The following is a 23,783-nucleotide window of genomic DNA, read 5'->3' as shown; positions in this document are numbered from 1 at the left end:
TGTCGTTGTCAGTGGTGATGTGATCCAGGTGTAGGTTCAAATTATGTGGCCACTTCTTTATCACTTGTCATTTCTCAGTTCATTGCTCTTTGTCTGCCTCGCCTCATAGATCTAGTCTCTGAAGTAAATATGAGACTCTCCTTTTCATAGAATTCCAGATTTGATAGGTGAGGGAGGAGAATAGGTGCAGAGGACACAAAGGTATAACGCCGTTGTGAACTGCTAAGTGGGGACAAGCCCGGGCCCACATGAGGACGGCAGCACCCTGAGAAGTCTGGCCTTTGTGGGTTAGAGCCAAGGAGAGGATCCTTGACAGAAGGCCAGGCAGGGTAGTTGGGAGCAAGCTGAGCCCATTTCACTATTGTCTTAGTTTCACCAGTGAGGCTGGGATCAGGTGGGGGGATGTGGGGGGAGAGGCACCTGCATGGACCCGGAGGACCGAGGGCTGGGTCGGCTGGCGGGGTGGAGTGACAGGAGCAGCCCAGGCTGTGTCTGAGAGAGGTGAAATGCTGAGAGAGAAACCGGGTGAGAGAAGAATAGGTGGAGACCTGGATATGACTAGCAGAGTCTGGGGCTGAGGGAGCTGAGCCAAGGGGAAGGAGAGGAGAGGTGTGCAGTGGGTGAGTGAGTGGCTCAAGGACGGAGAGCACTTGGCTTGTCCACAGGGTGCCTCTCTGAGGAGTGTAGCCCAGGGCATGGCAGAGAGGGTGGCCCTTCTGAAAGGTGCTGTGTTTGTGGGACCCCTGGGGGCGGTGCGTTACCCTGGCCTCTCCTCTCCCTTCCCACCCTTCTCCGGTTGACTTTGAAAAGTGAGGAGGGGAGGGGGCGCCTTGGCACCCGTCAAATGCAGATTTTAGTATCTACTAGGCAAAACTGATTGGAAAGTTAGAGAGATGGCAGATGGGTTTTTTTCTTTGTCATCATTTATACTCTCCTTCACTGCAGAATACAGTGTTTTTCAAAAATACATGTAATACTATAAGATAAATAATAAATGAGAATATTCGTACTAGGAGCAGTATTATTAGGAAAAATAATGGATGTCCTCAGTCATCACAAGAGGTAGGTCACAAATTTGGTTTTCATACTTCTAACTCATAGAAGGAAGAAGCAAACAGAAGCAGTGCTGTACTTTACAGTGTCCATCAGATTAAAAAACAGAAACAGTCACTTAGCCATTTATAACGCATTGTAAAATACTAAGCAGTGTCCATGACAGTATCCTTTTATAAATAAAAAAAATTTATTAGGCTTGCTTGCATCATTAAAAGCAGTCTGTCCAGAGAATGAAATAATGTGGTCTAGGTAACCAGCTCTGTGACACCTAGCTTAGCTGAGGGATAGCTTTTATCTAGCACAGGAGTCATATACCCAAACGCCTCCAGAGTCCTGGCATGAGTAAGTGTGAATGGGGCTGGAGTGGAGGCCTGGATGAGCTGGAGAGTACGAGATGCACCTAACAGGCATTTGGGTTTATCTTCTATTACAAAAAAGCCTGTACTGGTTTAGGAAGTCACACTGCAGGCCAGAACGCCCCACGGGAACTCTGATCTAGAGTGTGTGGACATCACCTGTGAAATCTGTCTTAAAAATCGTTTCTCTCAGTTGAGCTTTTGGAAAATATCAAACAGCAATGAGTTACGGGTTGTATTCTCTGACAGGTAACTGGTCTGCAGATGACCCATGTTGCCAGTTAATCATGCAGCCGACAGACTAGGGAGGAGGTAAAGCCATTTGTCTTTTCAACTGGAAATTGTAGGGGAGGAGAACTTTTCCCTTCTTCCCTTCCAGGTTATTTGGCTGGCCTAACTAATTTGACATAAAACAGATTAACAGGAGAAAAACAAATTTAATTACTTATGTATGGGAGCCACACAAAGACAGGAGCGGCTCTCTGACAGGCAGTTGAAGTTTATATGCCACCCTGAGCTAAAGAGAGGTTAGGTGTAGGAGTCTGGGACTTTACAGGGGAGGAAGACACTTGACGGGAAGATGAGAAGAGCAAATGTTTGGTAAATAAGTGTTTACCCTGCAGAGAGGTCTTATGTAAAAAAAAAAAAGTTACCTTTGGAAATAGCTCTCCTCCTGGTACAGACTCCTTGTCTACATTTTTTTAGGTAAGTAAGGGAGCTAAAAAGCTCTTCTTGAGTCTCTTGTGCCTTGATTATCTTAAGCTCAAAATAATTTGCATGCCAAAGTGGCACATTATGGGGTGGCCTGCCTTGAACCACATCAGAATCTAGAGGTAAGGGGAGAAGGCTGATTCCACTCTTTGGGCTCCAGGTACCATTTTGGACCTACCAAGAGAGAAGAGGTAGGCCATCATTTTGGGGATGCTGTGTTAGAACTTAGGTGGAAAATGGGTATCACATATAAAAAAATGTAGGGTTTTGGGCGCCTGGGTGGCTCAGATGGTTAAGCGTCTGCCTTCAGTTCAGGTCATGATCCCAGAGTCCTGGGATCGGGTCCCGCATCACGCTCCCTGCTCCTTGGGAGTCTGCTTCTCCCTCTGCCTCTCTCTCTCTCTCTCTCTCTCTCTCTCTCTCTGTCTCTCATGAATAAATAAATAAAATCTTTTAAAAAAAAGTAGGGTTTTGATTATATGGCCACATTTTGAATATTTGTGCTGGCAAAGGAGAGGACATTGACAAAGATAATCAAGTTCTATGGTATTTCCGAAGAGCAAGGAAAATACTTTAAAATTTGAATATAGTAGTGAAGGATGACAGGTCTTTTCTGGAGTCTTTAAAAATGGGATTGTTGAAAAAGGCAATCTTCTGAATGGGAGAAGATATTTGCAAATGATATATCTGATAAAGTATTGATATCCTATATACATATATATATATACACAAAGAACTTACACAAGTCAACAAAAAACCCAAACAATCTGATTAAAAAATGCACAGAGGACCTGAACAGACGTTTTTCCAAAGAAGACATTACAGGTGGCCAACAGACACATGAAAAGATGCTCAACATCACTAGTCATCAGGGAAATGCAAACCAAAACCACAATGAGAAGATCACTGCACACCTGTCAGAATGGCTAGAGTCAGAAAGACAAGAAACAAGTGTTGGCAAGGACATGGAGAAAAGGGAACTCTCCTGCACTGCTGGTGGGAATGCAAACTGGTGCAGCTACTGTGAAAAACAGTATGGAGGTCCCTCAAAAAATTAAAAACAACTACCATATGATCTGTTAATTCCATTACTGGGTATTTACCAAAGAAAACAAAAATACTAGTTCAAAAAGATGATATGCACCCCTATGTTCATTGAAGCATTATTTACAATAGCCAAGATAAGGAAGCAGCCCAAGTGTCCGTTCATAGAGGAATGGATAAAGAAGATGTGGTAGATAAATACAATGGAATATTAGTCCTAAAAAAAAGTGAGATCTTCCCATTTGCAACAACATGAACGGACCTATAGTGCATTATGCGAAGGACAGTGAGTCAGAAAGACAAATACCATACGATTTCACTTATGTGTGGAATTTAAAAAATGAACGAACGAACAAATAGACTCTTAAATATGGAGAACAAACTGGTTAAATGGGAGGTGGGTGAAGGGATGGGCATAATAGGTAAAGGGGATTAAGAGGTACGAACTTCCAGTTCTAAAATAAGTCGTGGAGATGAGAAGTACAGCATAGTCAGTAATACTGAAGTAACTGGTGACAAGGGGTGACTGCACCTACCCTGGTGAGCATCACGTAATGTTTAGAACTGGTGAATCACTACATTGTGCACTTGAAACTAATAAAAACATTGCATGTCAGTTATACCTCAATAATAAAAGAAATGGGATGGTTTAACAATTGAGCAGTTTCTCTGCAGTTACATACAGACACACACACTCATGTACACGCACACATACTTAACTTACGATACTGTGATTTGGTCCCGAGAGCTCCTGAACCTACCTTTCCTTCAGGGCGAGTGCGGGCAATACATGTAATGCTAGGGTGCTGTGTGGTTCTCTGTGATCCGGCACCCTCAGGATCAAAAAAATCTCCAAACAGCCTGCTTTATTTCCTAGTACAGTGTGATCCCATTATATGTAAATTAAATTATGCAAATTTCAACTAATGACACAAATACTATTAATAAAAGCTTCACGTGATGTGCAGAATTTCAGCGGATACATTCCCCCAAATTGTGCATCAAGCTGTGTCATATTTTCAAAGCTAGCAGATCAACTGAATTATAAAAATGCTTTGATACCCAGTGGCATCACCTTTTCTTACAGAGATACCTACTAACCTGTGGCAATATTATGTGAACTCTTTGTTGTTTATAGAACTTCTTCAAGGATTTTGGTGACATGTGTTATTTTAAAATTATTATAAATTATTATAATTTAAGTCTTTATCTTCCAAAATATCCAGGTGTGCTAATACTGGTGTTGAAGAACATCCTGAAAATTGGTAACTTTTGAACAGAAATGTGATAAAACACACTTTGATATGCCATGCTGTCAATTTATGAGCTGCAACTGAGAAATATTAGAGATAATGCTGATATTAAAAAGCAACAGTAAAGAAAAATACAACACAGTGATTATAGATTTATGTGTTCTGAGGATGCATTCCCCACACCCTTCCCCCAGACTGTGGGATAGTCAGTTCTGAGTTATGTGAGTTCTTCAGGGACACAGCCCATGAATCAAATGCAGCCATGCTTTATGAAACCCTGTTACCTAGGCTTGGAAAAGATTGCTTAGGTTGAAAAATATGTATAGCAAGGTACTTATTTGTCTGATGTGCAGTAGAACATCTTTAAGGGGTTAGAAGAAGAAAATTGTGCATCTATTTCTTTAAAACTTGTCAGTAAATATTTCGTGAATTATTTTGCATGCCACCCTGTTTTGTTATGGGAAGAAATACATTTCTTGCACTTATTATGTACGGGAGAAGGCAGATGGTCACTTCCTGCTTGTGGATTTGCACTAAATGATTTCAGAGTTCTTTGGTTTTTACATCAAGTAATATAAAGTGATAGGGCTTTTAATAATAATTGCTTCTGTTTAAATGGTGGTTATTCTGTGCCAGGCTCTGTGTGAACTGCCTTAATAATTAATCCTCACGGCAACCCTTTGAGATAGGTACTGTGTTTTCTGCCATTCCACACGTTGAGAAGACAGAAGCACAGGGAGGTTAAGTGACTTGCCAAAGATCCTAAAACTATTAAGTTGCAGAGCTGAGAGTCAAATCCAAGCTGGCTGGCTCCCCAGGCTGTATCCTCATTGACCAATCTTTGTGGCCTTTAAGGACGCTGGAGTTGAGGATCCTCTAGTCAGAAACTTCATATCCTGAGGAGAATTTGCTCTGAAAACAAGGGGATGTGTTCCCATGTAAAAAGACTTACTATATGGAAAAGATATATGTAACAAATCAGTGGTTCAGAAACCCTACAGTTTGCATTTGGTAACTGCCTACCAAAGGAGGATAAGAATAGATTGTGGTAAGTTTGTGGGGATGGAGGGCCAGGCTGTGCTCTGAAATTGGTGGGAGTCCTGGGCTGAGTCTAGAAGACCTAATGAGAACAGTGCTACCCAAGGGCTCACCCTTCCTCCCTGCCCATCCTTCAGCGCTTCAGTCACTGTACTTTCCATCAATAAGACATTCATTAGGCACTTGATATGATTTTCACAGTAGTGGGTCTACAAGGCTGAATGTGACCAAGTGTCTACCCTAGATTTCACCTAGAAAGCCTTGTATGACTTCAGAAGACCCTCCTTCCCCATCCATCCCGCTGAACTCCCCACCTGCTTGTGATGCTTGCAACTATTTTAAGAGGGATGAAAACATTACATTTTACAGTTAAAAAGCTGACAGTGGCAACGTCTGTCTGGTTTATGGGGCTCCTGTTAGTGTGAATGGGTGTGTCAGAGGATTTGGGTTTATTGGGTAGCTGGTGTAAATGTCAGATCTGCTGTCAGATCCTTCCCTTTTAATAGGTGTGGGAGGCAGGATACGGGATGCGAAGCCTGGGAAGAGTGACAGACTTTGCCCAAGTGATGTCAGCCTAGCTATCTTATTGTCCAGACTTGAAACCACGTGAGATTTTGCCCGGAATGAGGTGATCCCTAATTATTTTCACTTGGGCAGGGAGAAACAGAAGCTGAGTCCTGAGTATCTGACGATGAAGCTGTAAAAACGCACTGGAGGGTTTATATACGTGTGTACAAACGCACAAAGGAACATTTTCTCATATTGCTTGTTAGTCAACTATCACAGCTCTGATGCATGTCCTAAGGGATGTATGGGACACAGGCCCTCACTGACTGTGCCATTCCTTCTCCCTGCATCTCACGAACAGTTTTGTTTTATCGGATCAGTCTGTATTCTGTTTATACCTTTACCTTTGTGGGACTGCAATTCTTAAGAGCTAGGAATTTTATAAATTTAGAGACCACGTTCAGGAAGCAGTCAAATGCATTTCTATAAGACTGCTCATTTGTGGGGCGCCTGGGTGGCTCAGGTAAGCAAATCCCTTTGGCTCGGGTCATGATCTCGGGGTCCTGGGATTGAGCCTGGTGTTGGGCTCCCTGCTCAGGGGAAGTCTGCTTCTCGCTCTGCCTCTGCCTCCTCCCGCCTGCTTGTGCCCCTGCCTCAAATAAATAAATAACATCTTTTAAAAAAATTAGACTGCTCATTTGTTATAGGTATGATCTGAAGGGCACTCATGCAGTTTCTTAGAGTTCTACAATCTTTTCCTGTATGTTTTAGTTAACTGTAAGACAGGAAATTGGAAAAAGAGGCATGGCCTCATTCGTCACTTTCTGAACCCCTTTTGTGGGTCCAAAACATTAGAAAAAATAGGAAATCTCTTGCAGCAGTTTGTATTTAGTTTTTTTTTTTTTTAGGGAGCTAGATTTAGGGAGCCAGATACACAAGTATCAAGTTATAGAAGAGGTAGGTAGCATGGGAGAGTTGTTGGGGAACTTTATAGAGCGCTTCCACATATATTTGCTGTGAATGAGGTCAAGCATTTTTGTCCTCACATTACAGTTGAGGAAGCAGGAAGCTGCTCCATGTCAAACAGCTAGTCTCCCAAACCCCACTCGCACTATTCCCAGCTGCCTTTCCAGTGTGGACAGTGGGTGGGGGGAGAGGACAAGTTCTAACCAAGCCTTGAAGGCTATCCTGTCTGAGTACAGAGGCCAGCCCATCGTAGCCTCATCGGAAGGCTGCATGAGCTGTAAAAGCCTGTCAGAAGCCGTCGTGTGGTACCCAAGGCTTCCCTTGCTACTCCCCCTGTTCCTTGGAGCCTCGCCGTTGTGCTGGAGGTGTGTAACAGGGTGAAGTGTCGGTTGCACATAATATTTGGTCTCAAGCCCTTGTCTTTGTTTTTGAGGCCTAGCCACAAAGACCACATCAGAGTGGCTGAGATGTAAACAAGCAGGCTGGCAGGTTGGCGTGGGAGCTCTTCATTGCCGAGCCGTGGAGGGCAGAAGGCAGGTGAGGATGGCTGTGGGGAGGCTGGGCGATGTTAGGGAGAGGGACCTGGAGCCACACTGCCTCCTCTGTGATTCCCGCGGAGATTTCTGCGGGAGCTCTTAGCACCATTTGCTGATTCTTCCCGCTCTGAAGTCCTGGTACATAGGAAGTTCTCAGTATTGGTTAAATGATCCATTTGCAGCTTTTTGAGAAAGATATAAATAGGACTTTCCCCCTCTTAATCTACCTTCTTGAATGTGAAAATACTTTAAAAAGAAATATCAAGCCAGTCTCAGCGTTTAAAACTTTAAATTTTGGATGTCGTAAATGCACAGGTAGAGTTAGGCCATTCTTCAGTTTGATTTCACGAGTCTTGGGTTATTAGCACTTCGGTTACTGTCACTACATTTCAAAGACCTTCCCTCCAAGGCTGTTTCTCTGAAGGATTGAAGATAAAAGCAACTGAACTTTGTTTAATTGACTAATTAACATTTTAAAGGACACTAAAGGTCACAGCCCAGGTGACTGCAGTTAATTTACTCAGTTTACAGACCATTTTTCTACTTCTTTTTGGTGCACTTCAGTACATGTAGCTCTTTCTGTCTAGGATTTCAGCTCGCTTTCTTCCTTCTGCTCTGCTGGTCACATGGGGTTTTGTGGCCCTGTTTTAAGGCAACTTTATTCAGCATGGGATGTGTGTCAGGCCTAGGCCTGGTGGTGCCAGGAACACAAAGATGACTAAGGCATCCTCTTTGGAGTCCTCAACCTGATGAGATCACAGTGGGGACTCAAGTAAGGTTCAGACCAGACCGTGTTGGGGAAGGGGTGGTTCTGGTGAAATCTGTCTAGAGGTGGGCCTCGAAGGATGGGAAGAAGGGGAGAAGGTTTATGAGATGCCAGGCCCTGCTCTAAGCACCACCTATGTATCAGAATTTTCTTATAACAGCCATATAAAGTACGTTCAGTTGTTATCTGCATTCTGTATGGGAATTGGAGATAAAAAGTAACTTGTCCAAGGGCACACAGCTCAACAGTGGTACTGCCAGGATTCTAGCTCAGGCAGGCTGGTGGAGAGTCCATGCTGTGAGGCGAGTGGGATTTGGACAAATGAAGATTAAGGGCTGTGGACTGCGAGGCAGTAGATGGGGGAGCTGCAGTGATCAGAGGAGCGGAAGCAGACAAGTTGGTTAGGGCCTTGTGATTGATACCCTGGAGTCCCACACTGCAAGGGATGATTGTAACATCCGAGTGTCCTGGGCTTTATAGGTCCTATCACCTGTGCTGGTGCAATGTTGTATTTGTGACTCAGTGGGCAGTGGTGAGGTTGTGAAGGTCCTTGAGTCCTGGAGTCCTGAAGAGGAGCTTGTTGCCTCCTCCTCTTCAGGCTGGCCTAAATTTTTGGCATTCATTCCCCGAATAGGTGAACGTGTAGGTCTCAGCCCTTGCCTCTTCCCATTGTTTTTCCTTCCCTTCCTTGTACTTCTGGGAAGAGTTTTCTGGAAGATCATCTGAACTGCTTCTACTTCTTGACTTCCTCATCCTCTCTTCACCATCACCTCCGATCTGTCCTGTGTCATCCCACCGGAACTGTTCCTACTAAGGTGTCACTGACTGGCTCACTGATCATTCTGGTGAGGACTTTTCAGTCTCTGACTTGCCCAGTAGTTTCCGACCAGGGGCAGTTTTGCTCCCTCTCCCCTCGGGATAGCTGGCAGTGTCTGGAGACATTTTTAGGTGTCACAGTTGTTCTGAGTCAGTCCTCTCTTCTTAAAACTTTCCAACTGCCTTGATAGAATTCTCTCCTGACTTGTCTTGCAGTGAATTATCAGTTCATTTCTTAACCGTCTTCTGTAGAGGACTCTTCTCCAGCCTTTTAATGTTGCTTCTCAGGATTCTTTTCCTCCTCTCACATGCCTCTTGGGCTAGCTCCTCAGTCCAGGGATTTAACTTCCTTCCACCTCTGGCTGTGCGGCTACACATCTGTATTCAGGCTCCAGGTCTTTTTTACTCCAGTCTTGTCTTTCTCCACCTCATTGGTACATAGGCATTGTCGATTCAGCAGGTCCAAAATAAGGCCAGCCCAAAGTCATCTTTGTCCATTTGTCCAGACCTGCCCCTCCCATGTTTGCTGTCCATCAGTGTTTGCTTACCTCCAACAGTGAGTGCCTTTTACTCTGCTGCTGCTGTTGCTTAGGCACTCATTTCTCAGCTGGGTTACTGCCCCCACCCGCCCTCCTGAATCCCGCAGCCCTCATGTCCCACACTGCCGCCAGGGTGAGCTTTCTAAAACAGAACTCCGGCTGAGGGTTCTCAGCTACAACAGAAGGTAAAGTCTGAATTGGGCTAGCATGTGGAACTTTCTGGATCAAGTCCAGTGGTTCCCAACTAGGAGTATTACTGCTCTCCAAAAGGGCCTTTTGAAAATGTTACGGATGTTGGAGTAACCGGAATCCCGTGGAATCTCTATAAATCCTGTTTACTTCTTAAGAGATGGGTTCTACTTTGTGTCACCAATTTTTCCCTTCTTTGGGGGAAACTGATTGGCCTTTTAGATGTCCTGTGGGGCATGTGGTTAAATAGGGTAGAAATATCTTGGTGTTCTAGTTTCTGTCTTGATAGCTTTAGGAGAACTCTGGTTTTTTCCTTCATAGCCTGGCAGTGTAATTCTGTGTAGACCAACAATTAGTTTGACCAGATATTCCTGCCATTAGGTATCAGACCATTCTAGAAGAGAATTGAGGATGAGGTAATTCTGTTTTCTACCTTCTCTGTGGTATTCAGGATAACCTAACACTTGTGATAAAGGGCTTTGAGGGTCCTTTTGGAGCTGGTGGGTTAAGTGGTTTCATCGTAATATTTCCTAGTTCACTGGAGTGATTCCTTTTTAAAGAACCTTGGAACTGCCTGTCATTACCCCCACATCTTAGGAAAACCTCATACTACACTCTACTGTTGTAAGTACTGACATACTGCTAATTGCACTGTGAAGGATTTGGACTTTCTGAAGCTTACTGGTGTGTTTTTCAGCAGATAACAAATATCTGAAAATAAATTCCCTTGGCACCACAGAGTACCAGAAGAAAGTAGTAAATGTTTTTTAATCCTGTCTGGTGTTATTCCAGCGGTGGAAGTCTTGACACGAGAAAATTGTCCTGTTGGCATGAATGGGTTCACGGGGGGGGGGGGGGGGGGTGGCTTTGATCCCTGATGGGGCGCCGGCAGGAGTCCCAGCTCCCGCATGCTGAACCCCTCTCTTTGTGTTCCTCCCCAGAGGCCCCTTGTGCCACGCCCCTGCTCTGCAGTTTCGGGAGGCCGGTGGACCTAGACAAGGACGACTACCAGAAGGTGGTGTGCAACAATGAGCACTGCCCCTGCAGCACCTGGATGCACCTGCAGTGCTTCTACGAGTGGGAGAGCAGCATCCTGGTCCAGTTTAACTGCATCGGCCGTGCCCGCAGCTGGAACGAGAAGCAGTGCCGCCAAAACATGTGGACGAAGAAGGGCTACGACCTGGCCTTCCGCTTCTGCTCCTGCCGCTGTGGACAGGGCCACTTAAAGAAGGACACGGACTGGTACCAGGTGAAGCGGATGCAGGACGAAAAAAAGAAGAAGTCTGGCTCGGAGAAGAACACCGGCAGGCCCCCTGGTGAAGCGGGGGAGGAGGCCAAAAAGGGCCGGCCACCCAGCAAGCCGCAGAAAGGCCTGAGCCATGATCCCCCCCGGCGGCACTCCATGGACCGGCAGAACTCCCAGGAGAAGGCAGTGGGCGCGGCGGCGGCGGCGGCGGCCTACGGGGCCCGCTCCCCCTGCGCCTCCCCGGGCCAGTCCCCGCCCACTGGCTATTCCATCCTCTCCCCCGCCCACTTCAGCGGCCCCCGCTCCTCCAGATACCTCGGGGAATTCCTGAAGAATGCCATCCATTTGGAGCCTCACAAAAAGGCCATGGCCGGAGGCCACGTGTTCCGGAATACCCACTTTGAGTACAGTCCGGCTGGGTTATCGGGGCACAGGGGGGGCCACTTCGATGCGCCCGTGCAGTTCCTGCGGCGCCTCGACCTGTCCGAGCTGCTCACTCACATCCCCAGGCATAAGTTGAACACTTTCCACGTGCGGATGGAGGACGATGCCCAGATGGGCCAGGGCGAGGATCTGCGCAAGTTCATTCTTGCGGCCCTCAGTGCCAGCCACAGGAATGTTGTAAACTGTGCCCTGTGTCACCGGGCGCTCCCGGTGTTCGAACAGTTCCCTCTGGTGGACGGAACTCTGTTCTTAAGCCCGTCGAGACACGACGAGATCGAATATGATGTTCCATGTCATCTTCAAGGTACAGGTGTTCATTCACCTTGCCTGCTTTCTGTTTGTTAAAAGCTGAGAAGCGAGATGGGATTGCTCCCTTCTGGCTTAATTTTAATGGATGGTGCTTTTTGTTCTAGTTAGGTGCCAGGCAGTGTTGGAATATCTCAGCTTTGTCCACCGAGGTGGTGGAGGTGGTGGTGGGTTTTTTTTTCTTTACTCTGATGTCACTGTATCAAATACAGTTGTCCGGGTGGGTCTTTTTATGTTTTTGTTCTGTAATTTGAAGGGAGGATTCCTTGGGTATAGTTTTCCATAATTGGGAGGGAATTTAGAGTAGGAATTGCATAATTATGTCACTTGGTGTAAAACAGTTGCCTTTGAAACCTGTGTTAATGTGCCCAGCACGCTGTGTATTCTCTTTGATCCTTGTAAACATAAGGGAGTAAGGGAAAGGGTGGGGGCAGAGAGGGCCAACGTGTTTTTAGATTAGCTGAATTAATCTTGAAGTTTATGGAAGATAAGGCTTTCTTAATAACAGCAAAAGGAAAGTGGATTATTGGAAGCTGAGGCATCACCCTGGTGTTGAAGGCAGGGGGAGCTTAGTGCTGGGGATGACATTCAAGGATGTAGGGGTATTTCAGCCAGAACTTGAATGATGGGGGTTGGTCAGGATAAATGAGCAATCTGTCAGTTCATGTAAAATTACTGAATTTATATAAAGGTGAGATACATGAGGTGTAACATGTTTGTAACTTTAAAAGTGTGCTAAAAAAGCCTGTGGTAGAGATGATATATCCCCACCTGTCTTCTTCCTACACCCCCTGCTGTCTCAGTTCCCAGAGACAGCATTTTTCAATTATAACTGACTTATTTATTTTATTTTGTTTTGTTTTATTTATTTTAAAGATTTTATTTATTTGTCAGAGAGAGAGAACAAGGGGGAGCGGCAGGCAGAGGGAGAGGGAGAAGCAGGCTCCCCACTGAGCAAGGAGCCCCACACGGGGCTCAATCCTAGGACCCTGAGATCATGACCTGAGCTGAAGGCAGATGCTTAACCGATTGAGCCACCCAGGCATTCCACCATCATGATTTTAAAACTGCTATCTTCATGTCCAATTTTAGATATTGTCTATTGACTTATGTTTAAGGTGGATGACTGTGCTTTCTTAAATCTTCCCCTTTCTCTCAGGATAATATGTCACAATTCTTGGTGAAAATCCTTAATGTTTTTATTGCTATGATTATGTAAATATCTAGTGTAGAGCAAGAAGTACAGGTGTATTTCCTATCATAGAGTACAGTATATTCTAGGACATCTTTTGTTATTATAGTTAATGTTTCACAATTTCCTTTGCTTAATCTTTTTGGAAACATTGGCTGATTGTTCCCACTCTCCAGCAGCTCCCACAAAGCTTTCAGAAGCATTTGCACATACCTGTTATCCGTTTAATGAACTTCTTTTTGTAGAAATTAAATTCCCTTCACGGAGCCTTTCATCTTCCTGCCCCTGTCTGTCCGGCTGCACTCATATCTGCCATACTACATGGCTGCCCTTCTAGGAATTCTCTACTTACTTTTCTGTTCTTTATCTTCTGTTTCCTAGATCTCATGTTTTCTTTTTTTCTTGGTTTATTTCCTCAGTTTGTTAAGGAACATCCCCAGGAGCTTTCTGAGAAAGGAAGCCTGGGAATAGGTATTTTCAGACTTTGAAAGTCTGAAAGATCTTGATTCTGTCTTCACACTTGATTGCTGTTGGGCCGGGTAGAGTCTTCCAAGTTATAAATACTTTCCCCTTAGGGTTTTGAAGGCATTTATTTCTTCACTGTCTCTGGTCTCCTGAGTCACTGTTGAGAAGTCAACATTTTATTGCTGTCCCTTTGTTCTCCCCTCCCATCCCCTAAATGTTTTAAGATTTTCTCTTCATCCCCAGCGTTCTGAAGTTTCACTGTGACCCGGGTCTTCCCCTCCACCCCCATTCATTGTGCAGTGTGCTTTCTTGGGTTTTTGGCTGTGTGAACTCATGGTCTTCAGTTTGGGGAAATTTTCTTCTGATTTGTTTCTCTGACCATTTTCTCTTTCATTTTTAAAAACAACTGTGGAACTGTTAGTCAGATATTGGATCTCTTAAATTGATCCTTTTTTTTGAGATGGAAGGAGTCCTTATATATCCTATTGTTTATCTCTGTCTTTGTTCTGCCTTCTGGAAGATTTCTTTGGCTTTGTATCCCAGGATTTTTCTGAGTTTTAAGATTTTGTGTATATTTATAATTTCCAAGAGCACTTTTTAATAGCATCTTGCTCATGTTTCATGGATGCAGGTTCTTGTTTTCATTGTTTTCTCAACAGGGAAGAGGAAGTGAGGTTGAAGGGAGCAGTCTCATTCCTTTTCTAGAATTTCACCTAATCCCTTACATCTTTTAGCCTTTGTTAAAGGCAGACTGCTCCAAAACTTAGTGGTGATTTATAATTCTCACGGTTCTGTGGGTTGGTTGGTTAGGATGGCCTCTGACATGTGTCTGACAGTTGGCTGCCTGGCTGCCTGGCAGGGGGCCTCCGCTAGAATGAATGGCTCATCCCTGTTCGGTGTGGTCTTTTATCTTCCAGTAGGCTAGCCTGGGCTTTTTCCTGCATTCAGGGGGTGAGGGTGGGGGCTGTGCTTTCTCTCAAGAGGCGTAAGCTTAGAACTGAGTATCATCACTTCCATCACATTGTGGTTTTCATTGCCTATAGAGGATGAAGCTGCATCCTGGTTGGCTCACTTTGGCTCTAGAGCAGATAAAGGATGCTGCCATGGACAGGAGTGAAGAGCATTGGGAAGGAGACCTGTCTTAGGGGAAAGAAGATGAGGGCATTGGTGTGTGTGTTGGGTTTGAAGGGGTGTTGGGACTTTGGGTTGGGTGGAGATGTCTATCTAGCAAGCACTATTAGAAATAGGCATCTGGGATGAGAACTGGGGAGCTTATTTTATAACAGGGGGTGGTTCAGATCTTAAGATTGGAGGAACTCCTGAATAGGGAGAGAAGAGAAAGAAAAGGAAGAGTATGTGAGAGAGCCCAGGACCACGTCTGAAGGGTACCTATCAGACAGTGGATGGAGAAAGGTGAAAATTAGATAGGCCTGAGAGAGAGAGAGAGAGAGTGTGTGTGTGTGAGAGAGAGAGAGAGAGAGAGAACATGGTTCCTACCCTTGAGGAGGACGAGAGAGCCTTGTAAGCAAATGTAATGAAATGTTGCCCTGTAAGTACTGTTTACCTCTTTCCAGAGGGTAAGGAGCAGCCTGTCCTAACCAGTGAAAGGTGAAGAGCCATGATTGGGCTGCTGGCAAGGAGCCAGCACATTCTGAAGGAGTATGTGTTCTCCTGAGCGTAGTTTGCAGCCAGGTGGAGCTCCCTGACGCCTACGTAGAGAGCAGTGGTGTTGCTGTTGTACACCGTGTGGGTGGATCCTGGACATGCCCAGTCTTTCCTAATGATTTGAATCCTAACCCTTCCACGTAAACAAGGGTGACCTCTTTTCCTTTGTAAGCATTAGATGTTAAGAATGATGGAGGAATGGGGTTGTGTCTCTTAAGAGCCCAGTAAATAATAAGACATTGAACTCCTTTTAAATAACCACTTACAAGTAAGATATATATGATCCTGGTTCCTAAATTAAATAATGGTGGTGGCTGAGCAGTTTTGGAGACAGGGACAGTTTAACACGGTCATTGTGGCTGTGGTATAATTCTGGGCCACGAGTACCAAGACAGACTTGACTTTCTTATGATGGCAGTTGTTGATGGATGCGAACCCGAGGCTGCAGACCAGCATTGTTGGTTCAGGCCCTGCGCCACACACAGACTTCTGAGCAGAGAGTCCTGCGTGACCACTGGTGGTTGGTAGCATTTGTGGCTTGGTCATTTGAATTTGGAGGTCCATGTTGTAAACCTGGCAGTACTTTTTTAGGAAAGTGAATTGAAGCAATATTTAATAAGATACAGCTTTTAAGTGTATGTCCCATTGACAGTAGTTCGTAATTCATCATTATTCTAAAAGGACAGCTTGGGGATATGGGATGAATATGACCCGTTTTGCTTCTTCTTTTATCTGAATGGTAACATGTTTGCTTATAATCGATAGATCAGCCAGTTTTTTAGCCCCGAGGACGACCGTTCTCAGCATTGTGTCTTCTGTGCACAGGGAGACTCATGCACCTGTACGCCGTGTGCGTGGACTGCCTGGAAGGGGTTCACAAGATCATCTGCATCAAGTGTAAGTCCCGGTGGGACGGCAGCTGGCACCAGCTGGGCACCATGTACACCTACGACATCCTGGCTGCCTCTCCGTGCTGTCAGGTTGGTATTGACGGCGAGCAGTGCATGATCTCGGGCTGCTGTCCCCTGGCGAATGCTGAGGAGATAGGGTAGCACTGTTGTTAGTTCGGGAGAGGGCGAGGAAGATAGCGAGTGGTCTTACCTCCCCCCGCCCCCACCCCCGCGCCCAGGAATGATGGCTGATTTACCACAGCGTGACGAAGGTATTGGCCGAATACTCTGCAGCCATTAAAAGGGGGGTATTGTGGAATAATGTATAATCAATGGGAAATATTTTTAGTGTATTAAGTAAAAAAGGTAGTTTATAAAATGGTGTTAACAGTGTGCTTCTGTTTGTAAAAAGTGACTTTGGAAAGGGACCTGCTAACCTATAAGCCAGAGGCTGTGTCTGCATGCTGGGATGTGAAGTGGTTCCTTTTGCTTGCATTTTCTTATGTTTTGTGTGATTAACATATATTTAGGTTCTAATAAGAAAAAGTCATTATTGAAAAGGAAGAAGAAAGTTTTACTTTCTGGAATAGACAGGATTTTCTTCCTTTCTGTGGGGTAGCGCAGTTACGCAGGAGCTGCCTTCCTGTGCTGCCTTAGAAAAGATTTTTAATCTTTAAAGTACTGCTCAGAGGAAGCATTTTCCGAAATTGAGCTGTCACCAGAAAAAAAGGAAGGAGTAGTCTGGGAAAACACGTTAGATAAGTCCGTGGAAACACAAGAGACAAAACAAAATCCTTGGAAGTATCTTGGTTCATTTCCAAGTGCTTGGGGAAAAGAAAGCCTTGTTTTACAATTCCTTCATATTCACGGGTAGGAGAGAATTTTACTTTGCTCTTCAGTTGCCAAGCCTGGCTTTTAATATAAGTAACTGATAAGCACTTTATTAGTTACTTTATAGCTTTGTATCTTTAGCACTATGGTTTGATTTTTTAAAAAAGAATATCCTGTGAGAAGCTGTGCCAGTTGAATGAAAAGGTTGGCAGAGCAGGGATTTCAGCCAGACTTTGTACTAGTGTCCTCAAAAGAGAAGTATGGGCATGGGAGACCTAAATGGCCACCCATGACCGGTCATGTGATTCCAGACGGGGCTGACTACTTGTACGCTATTCTAATATATTGACCACATTTCCATTTTAAAATTCCATTAGCTTTGGAAATGAGATGTCATAGTCTTTTATTTATTTATTTATTTTGTATTTTGTTACGTTTGTCACCAGAGATCTCATAGTCTTTGAGCGACGCACTGCAGCATTTTGTAGTACTCAACTGTGCCACAATGCCGAGAGAAACAGAAGGAAGTGGCTCCTCTCTCTTGACACACACAAGAGAGGGTTCTCTTAAAGAAATGAGGAAGTAAAAGAATTTGGGGCCATTCGTTGGTGCTAGGAAGGACCCGGGGAGCTAGGTCAGCTTCCTCGTTTTCCACGCACAGTGGAGGTCATTACAAACGTGCCACATGTGCTAAAACCCTTGACTCCCTGTCTGCTGTTCTTTCTCCTATACCACTGAAAGGCAGTGGGATTAGTTCCTTATCTTTAGGGAGGAAAGCCGAATGGCATCCTGCCATGGCCAACCTGTTGGTACTCATGATATATTTCTTTTAAAACAATGGAAGCCCAGACCTTTATTTTCTGGCCTCCAACTAAAATGGAAAACATGTTTGATGACTCTTTGGCTTTTAAAAAATGTCATTTAACTGCAGTTCACTCTTAAACAACATGGGGGTTAGGGGCACTGACCCCCTGTGCAGTTGAAAACCCCCTGTAACTTTTAACTCCCCAAACACTTAACTACTAATAGCCTACTATTGACTGGAAGCCTTACCGATAACATGAATAGTTGATTAACACATATTTTGTATATGTATTGTATACTGTATTCTTACAATAAAGGAAAGGAAAGAAACCATTATAAAGAAAATAATAAGGAAAAGAATTTAGTCCTGTACTGTATTTATTTAAAAAAAGCTGCTTCTAAGTGGACCCACGTAGTTCAACCCATGTTGTTCAAGGGCAACTGTGTATTCACTGGGAAGGTGCAAGTGTTAGACGCTACTAAGGGTCTTCTACTAAGACTTTGAGCCAAAAAGAAGTTTAATGGTTAATTATTTGAAAGGAATAACAGAGTACAGAGAATGATTAAAGAGAGAGGTTTGCCCAGAATTTCACTTTTGTTGTTCAGAGCGGTTAGTGAAAAGGGAATTTATCTTAGCTACAAAAAGGTCGTCCGTGTGATAGCTAAGAATGTGGGCTCTGGAATAAGCTACTTTGGTCCAGTCCTCAGCCTTTCTGCTTCCTATGTGGTTTGGGCATGTTGCTATCACTATGTGCCTGTTCATCTAAAATTCACATACTACACATACCTCCCATGAGTGTATTGAGGACAAAATGAGATTATACTTTTTGTTACATTTTTAGAATGAATCTAAATTGAGAAACTGTTGTACTTATCATTTCTGGTTATTCCTCTAAGGTCTTGGACCTTTTGCTAAAAGATTCCAGTCTTGTGCCGTTAGAGACCCAGGCATGAATGAAGAACTAGTGTGCGGTGGTAACACAGAGCACTTCTTCCTGGATTGTTAATTTTGCTGGAGTGTTTTCGGGAAACTTTATTTTTACATCAAAGGAAACAAGTGTAGTAAGAAGCAGAATGAGAAATGTATATGAATTTTTTAAAATAAACTCAGCACGGTCCATGAAGTTTCATGAGGCTTTGAATGAGGGGAGTCAGCTGCACCTGCTCCTAACAATCCAGGGGGAAGGAGTGTCCTATTGTTAGGGGAGCTTCCATGGAGAAGTTCAGGAGAAGTTCAGGCAGTGCGAGTTTGAATTTTCTTCCTACCAGTAGGTCAAAGTGCTAATGGTGCAGCAGATCCACAGAGAAATGAGGAGTCACACTGTTGGACAGATAATGAATATGTGAATGTGTATCCTCTGCTCTGCCTACCCTGCTTTTGGTAATAAGAGGGACGCTTGGCTAAGCTCTTGATCAGTTTCTCAGACATAACAGTGTTGCATTTTGATTTGGGTGACTTTGACAGTGTGGTGAGGTGGAAGGGAGGGCATGGTGGCTGACGCCTCTGTGTTTCCCCCACAGGCCCGCCTGAACTGTAAGCACTGTGGGAAGCCTGTGATAGACGTGCGGATCGGGATGCAGTACTTCTCCGAGTACAGCAATGTCCAGCAGTGTCCGCACTGTGGGAACCTGGACTACCATTTCGTGAAGCCATTTTCCTCCTTCAAAGTTCTTGAAGCTTATTGATGAAAGCTTTGCTTTAGTAATAGCTATTTTATTGACTTTATTTCTTTATTACATTATCTTTTATAGGGAAACATTCTGTGACATGACTTTCTTTTCTAATTTAAAGGGGAGTTCCTTTGTGTATGTGTGCCACTAAAATGGTTTTGGCCCCTTGCCCTCGCTTGACTCCTGAGTGTTAGTCTGTGGTCCTGACCAGAGCTCAAATGGACAATCCTGTGAGTCTGGGGTAGTGGTTCACTATCACTAAGAGTCTCTCATGCAGCTTTTAAGGTGGTGGGGAGGATAGGGTGAATTTAGTAAAGGGATGATATGGTTATCAACTAAAAGCATGGTGGGAGTTGGAAGGAACCTCTTATTAAAATGTTACGTGTCTGAAAACCCACTTTTAGATCTGCTCAGGCTTTGGGAGCAACATGGGGCACGTGAATGTCAATCTGTGCCTGGAGGGCTGAGAGTATATTAGTCCGTCTTGGTTCAGTGTTGTGCAGTACACATTGACCTGCAGATTATTTGAAAGTGGACACGAATGCTGTTTCTGTCACCCCTGTGATTTAGCAGGCAGTTTTCCTATTGAAAATTAGATCCAAATTATAAGACCTATGAAAACTTGTGGTGTTTTTTTATTTTTTTACCTAAAATTTTTACCTAAAAATATTTTTAGGTAAACTGACCTGTAACAGAGAGAATATACTAAATGAATTTGGAAGTGATGCGCATGGACTCAAGGGGGGCAAGATCAGGCAGAACCCTATCGTTGGAATTGTGTCTTTGAAGTTGGTCAGATGAGCTCTTAAGGAGAATCCATGAATGACATGATTTGGGTGGTACTGATTTATGTAGGTTGCACTGTCCAAGTGCCATTTGATGTCAGATCCTTCTCACAGGTAAATCTCACAGCCATAGATCCGAACTGGTGAAATTCAGAACCATCATCACCATGCTTTATCTTCCACAAAATTGTTATGGCCACATTTGACCCATTTAATGTTGAGTTTCCCAGATCCTAGGTTTGACCCTAAGAAGGAAAGGAAAAAAATTGCTTTGTGAGGATATGAGGAAGAGAACAATAATTTAATACTTCTTTTTAAAGTGTGTTTCATTTCTCAAAACCGTGGATTGTAATGTATAACAGTATGTTTGAAAATACATCATTCTGAAGCTCTCCATGATACTTCACCATTAGTGAAAAAAGATGATAATTTATATAACTTGATTAGTCAGAGCATTGGGCTTTCCCCATACCATCATAGAATTGGAATTAGAGTATGATTTCTCAAAATGGATTTGGTAATTTCAAGTATTATGTACATATATGCTAAAAGAATACTGAAAATATAATCTTTTATGAGTAGCCAAATTTGGGGTTATATGAACAGTTTGTATTACTCATTTGGTTTATACCATTTTTTTCCCTCAGAAAAACAGCTGTTTTTCCTCTCCGAAGTGTTTAGCTATTACTGCAAGCAAGTTTCAGTTCTACTGTATGAAATATTTGATACTTTGAAACAACAGAGCATTGAAAACCAGTATATCAACTAATATTCTCATCTTTCAGTTTGGATGATTATAATTCGGTTCACTGCATCTAGTTTGGTGTTTGATGGTCTGAAAAATATTTCACAGTGGGGAGAAGTGCTCAAATCGAAGCAACAAATCGATATTGGTCTGACAGTATTTGATGCAACTGAAAAAGGTCTATAGGACATGGCCCTTGCAAATTTGTTTTTAATACACAAAACTGTAATTGTGAATTAACTGGTTCCCCACTGATTCTCTCATGTACCCAAGTGTAAAAATCAGTAAGTTTCTTGAGTCTTGAGAGTAACATTTGAATTTTAGTTCTGAATTTCAAGCAGGTAGTAAAATATTTGTAATGCTATTTTTTAATGCACCTAAAATTTCATAGAGAAACCTGCTTATTATTGTTCTGGATCTTAAAGTTTACGTATAGATCACATTCACAAGCCCCTTGGTCTAAAAGTGCTGTGAATATGGTCTCTGATGCATTCAGTATTTTCTCCTTCTATTGGTTTCTACTCTCTGAAAAATAAGTAGGAGTAGTTTTCCCTGTAATTGGGTAAAATTTGCTTTTGGCCTTTATTTGGACCACAAAGTTAGGATTCTGTGGATGCTGCAGTTCTGAAAAAGGAGAGGCATAGGTATCTGTGAGAGTATCGTTTACCTGTAAGGCATCACAGTCTCATCTAAAGTAGAAAATCTGGCTTATTTGAGAATAAAATATAATGAGTATGCCACAGTGTGGGTAATAAATCTTATTTTGGAAATCTGCTGACCTTAGTATTTTCACCAGACTTTCTCAAAAGTACTTTGCTCTGAATACCTTGGTAGAAATTGGAGTATGTCAAAAAAGATGACTGTTTTGTTGTGGTTTGGTTATTAAAGGATATTAGTCACCCAAGAGATCCATTTTCTGTTTTTCTGATAAATAGTGTTCAATAAAATGAACCACTCATAAGTGACTAACAATTTCAAAGTGATTTTTCATCTGTTCTAACTTTTTTTTTTATCGTTTGTTTTTAAGAGTTCTGTACCTGGAACAAATAAAATTTTACCTGCTTCAGTTCAGTGAGAAACCATTTCTGATGGCTTTATCGTTTCCTCTTCAGGCTGGCTCAGTTCTCCACTTCTGGCTGCATCTGAAGCAAGTGGTAATACCGAGTTTATCAACTGCTTGATTAAAAGATAGACATTGGCCATGAAATTGGGCAGTGGGGTGAATTATTCCATTCTGAGTAAGACAGAGCTCTCCCTGATCTTTAATTTCCAGGTTTTGCAAAAGAAGTTTATTTTCAGAGTAAAAAGTATTTTCATATCTTTTGGGGGGGGAATGAACTCATCAGGAAAGAATATTATTAGGTGTTTAAATACTAAAACTAACAGGCTGATGCATAACTTAGTAGACCATGAAAACTAATTTGCTGAAGTTTTCTGTTTTGTCCTGTAAGACCAATGCCTCCTGTACAGTCGGTTCTCCTGTCCCTGGGTTAGGACCTCCACATGGCTTCTCCTCTTTGGTCTCCTGGTTGCAGCTCTTGAGCAATTTTGGACGTTTGGGGAGGACTTGAGGAGAAAGCGCTCCTGTTCAGTGTTTTGGTTCCTTTAATAGGCTGCCACCTAACCCGGCTCATCTCTATGTCCTGTTGACTTTGTTATTTTTCCAGGTGATTGAAAGAAAACATAACGGACGGGCATTGTTAAAGCCAGCTCAAAAATATATTCTTGTCCTAAAGATTTCTTGTCAAGATGTCTTGGATTGCACTTTTGTTGAGGGAAGATGGTGTAAATAGTTAAAAGAATGTTGATAAAACGAAAACATTTGGTTATGGAATTGTGTGTGGTGTTTGAAGGTTTCTGTTTGTGAAATGTATGTATTAAAAATAATAAAATCTCAGAAGCTAACATTGTATCCTCTCTTCAGTGTGTCACTTTATTTTTTGTTTGGGGCTTCAGGGTTTTGGAGCTTGGGCCTGTTTGATCAGAAAAGATAGTAGGGAAGCCTTTCTGGGGTTTGACCACGGTGCGTTCACAATCACGAGCACCGTGGACTTTTTATGCTGTTCGATGGTGGTGGGTCGCATGCAGCCTCACTTTGCAATAAAATAAGCCTTCTATATAACAGAGTTGCTTCCATGTGGATAGTCCAAAATTAATTGTTCTGGTTAGAGGGAATTCTGTTGAATGGGCATACAGTCCTACTCCACAGATTTTTCTTGGGTTCCCAGGCCTATAACAATTTTTATAACAAGAAGCCTTGATCACATGCTTCTTCATTGTAAGATAATGAAAACTGAGTTGTGATTAAACCTCTTGTGACTTTCTGCACTGGGGTCAGGTATGTTTTACCTTTTAAATCTCATTGTCCCTTTCATTTCAACTGTCACTCTCAGCTAGTGGATTGAATCCACAAAAACATTGGAACACGGGATAAGAGGTGGAAATGGGGCTGAGCGACATGTCTCCAGTCGGCCAGTGGATTCAAAGGCCTATCTTCCTGCTTATTAACTACAGATATCTCAGGCATAACTTTTATTTAAAGGCCTAAGGACTCGGGATAGTGTGGTTTCTGCTAGTGTAATTTATTCAACAAAATTCCTTTGCAATTATAAGAAAAGTACAGTTATTACCATGGCAGAGCAGAAAGAAGAAGTGAAGCAGTAATTGATAGGAATTAAGTTTAATGGGAGAAGAATCTTGTTTGTTTATAGTGGTTTCCATTTCTTTAAATCTGGCTTATATTCTTTTCACTTAAATTTAGCGGCAGTTAGGTTATGCAGGCTGTTTCTTGAGTGAAGAGGTAAGTTTTGGAAGAAAAAAAGCTTGCCTCGAGCTTGTGTTCTTTTCGTGTTTTGTTAGCTGGCCATAGTTGGGATAAACCTTATTTAATGAATATGAAATACCTTTGAAGATCGTTACTATTTTAAATAATTTTTTTAGGGAATATTTTTTCCTCTAATGG

General features: G+C 43.1%; 1 protein-coding gene across 14 annotated transcripts in view; it reads left to right on the top strand.

Annotated features, from left to right (window-relative positions):
* Nucleotides 1–22,731, top strand: part of HECA (hdc homolog, cell cycle regulator) — a 44,702-nt gene extending 21,971 nt beyond the window's left edge. The window contains exons 2-6 of one of the 14 annotated variants that reach the window (XR_003521357.2): nucleotides 10,719–11,771; nucleotides 15,921–16,075; nucleotides 19,142–19,322; nucleotides 21,934–21,975; nucleotides 22,489–22,731. Coding sequence is in view for 6 of the 14 variants with exons in the window: in XM_027601609.2 (XP_027457410.1) it covers nucleotides 10,719–11,771; nucleotides 15,921–16,075; nucleotides 19,142–19,306 (1,373 nt within the window). In the remaining 8 variants the exon portion in view is untranslated. Of the gene's footprint in view, nucleotides 1–10,718; nucleotides 11,772–15,860; nucleotides 16,076–19,141 lie in introns of those variants that run through there. The other 13 variants (XR_003521355.2, XR_003521354.2, XR_003521356.2 and 10 more) reach the window with 13 other exon arrangements.
* The last annotated feature ends 1,052 nt before the right edge of the window (nucleotides 22,732–23,783 follow it).

This window comes from Zalophus californianus, chromosome 7 (genome assembly GCF_009762305.2).
Source record: "Zalophus californianus isolate mZalCal1 chromosome 7, mZalCal1.pri.v2, whole genome shotgun sequence".
NCBI classification, from domain to species: domain Eukaryota; kingdom Metazoa; phylum Chordata; class Mammalia; order Carnivora; family Otariidae; genus Zalophus; species Zalophus californianus.
The sequence above is the reverse complement of the archived record's forward strand: the minus strand, read 5'-3'. Positions and strand labels throughout refer to the sequence as shown.